This window comes from Nannospalax galili, unplaced genomic scaffold (genome assembly GCF_000622305.1).
Source record: "Nannospalax galili isolate Female #2095 unplaced genomic scaffold, S.galili_v1.0 scaffold1082, whole genome shotgun sequence".
NCBI lineage: Eukaryota > Metazoa > Chordata > Mammalia > Rodentia > Spalacidae > Nannospalax > Nannospalax galili.
In genome coordinates this window covers 626,931-628,231 of record NW_008348580.1, presented here as the reverse complement: position 1 = coordinate 628,231, position 1,301 = coordinate 626,931, and the positions used below count along the sequence as shown (strand labels likewise).

Here is a 1,301-nt window from a genome sequence, read left to right as displayed (position 1 = left end):
GCCCCCGAACGCCCGGAGCCGCAGACTCGGAGGCTGCGGGCGGACAGCCGCCGACCCCCCGCCTCGACCCCCGTTCGCGCACCCCAGGCGCCTGGGCAAAGTTGAGAGCAGCCCCGGGGCTGTCAGCCCTCACTCAGGCTAGCACGCGCGCCGCGGACCACGCACCATCGTAGCGGCACCCGGCGGAGGTGCGGCCGCAGAGGTTGCACGCCGCGTCTCCGGCCCGTGCCCGCAGCTCCCGGCAGCGGCCGAGCTGAAATATGGCTGTTATTATCCGCCTCCTTCCAGCGTGTGTGTGAGCGAGAACGAGGGTGAGTGCGCTTCTGGTGATTGCAAAGAGGCGAGGCGGGCCGCGGACCACGCACCATCGTAGCGGCACCCGGCGGAGGTGCGGCCGCAGAGGTTGCACGCCGCGTCTCCGGCCCGTGCCCGCAGCTCCCGGCAGCGGCCGAGCTGAAATATGGCTGTTATTATCCGCCTCCTTCCAGCGTGTGTGTGAGCGAGAACGAGGGTGAGTGCGCTTCTGGTGATTGCAAAGAGGCGAGGCGGGAGGGGGGGTGGCGGCGAGTGTGCGAGACTGCGCGCGCGCCGGGGAGTGGGGGGGGGAGCCCGGCTGAGGGAGCGCCGGCAGCTCTTTGCCAGCCGAACCAACCTTTAATTGGAACCGCTAGCGCTGGCGCTATCTGGGCTACAGCGGCGCAGGGCGGGGGTGGGGGGGATCTTTTATTATCATCATTATCATCATCATCATCATCATCATCATCATCATCATCATTATCATCATCTTGCAAGTACTTACCGAGCTAGCCATGCCTGGGGACCCGGAGATTTGCCGGGGTGTTGTGTGCTAACCCCCTCCCCCGCCCCCCTTCAGCTGTAATTCATGAAGAGGCTGATATGAGTGAGAGCGGGCCCGGGAGCAGAGGGTAGATGGCGGACATTCTCTGCCTTTCACACCCCCTCCCCGCCTGCGCTCGTTGGCTTATTAAACTCAGCCCCAAAAGCAAAAGCAGCAACAGCAGCAGCAGCAGCAGTAGCAGCAGCAGCAGCAACAGCAGGAGCAGCAGCAGCAGCAGCTCCAGGGCCCGAGGATGAGTCCCGAGCATGCGCCGTGGCGCCTGACACCCCGGCTCCGAGCCTCAGGGGGCGGAGGCACGGCGCTCGGGCGGGGCGGAGCACGCGGGGAGGCCGAGCAAGCGAGAGGGGGAGCTGGAAACAGCCAATTAGAGGCTGCCTCCCGAAACCCCGGCGGCCTGCAGCGCCACCCTAGAACGGCTGGCTTAAAGTAACAGGTTCTTTGG

The 1,301-nt window shown here is 65.6% G+C and overlaps 1 protein-coding gene across 4 annotated transcripts in view; it reads right to left on the bottom strand.

Annotated features, from left to right (window-relative positions):
• Positions 1–1,076, bottom strand: part of Mllt3 (MLLT3 super elongation complex subunit) — a 357,726-nt gene extending 356,650 nt beyond the window's left edge. The window contains exon 1 of one of the 4 annotated variants that reach the window (XM_008845527.3): positions 800–1,076. In XM_008845527.3, the coding sequence (XP_008843749.1) occupies positions 800–811 (12 nt within the window). In that variant the 5' untranslated portion in view covers positions 812–1,076. Of the gene's footprint in view, positions 1–82; positions 100–165; positions 330–365; positions 537–799 lie in introns of those variants that run through there. The other 3 variants (XM_017801213.2, XM_008845528.3, XM_029569596.1) reach the window with 3 other exon arrangements.
• Positions 1,077–1,301: the final 225 nt, after the last annotated feature.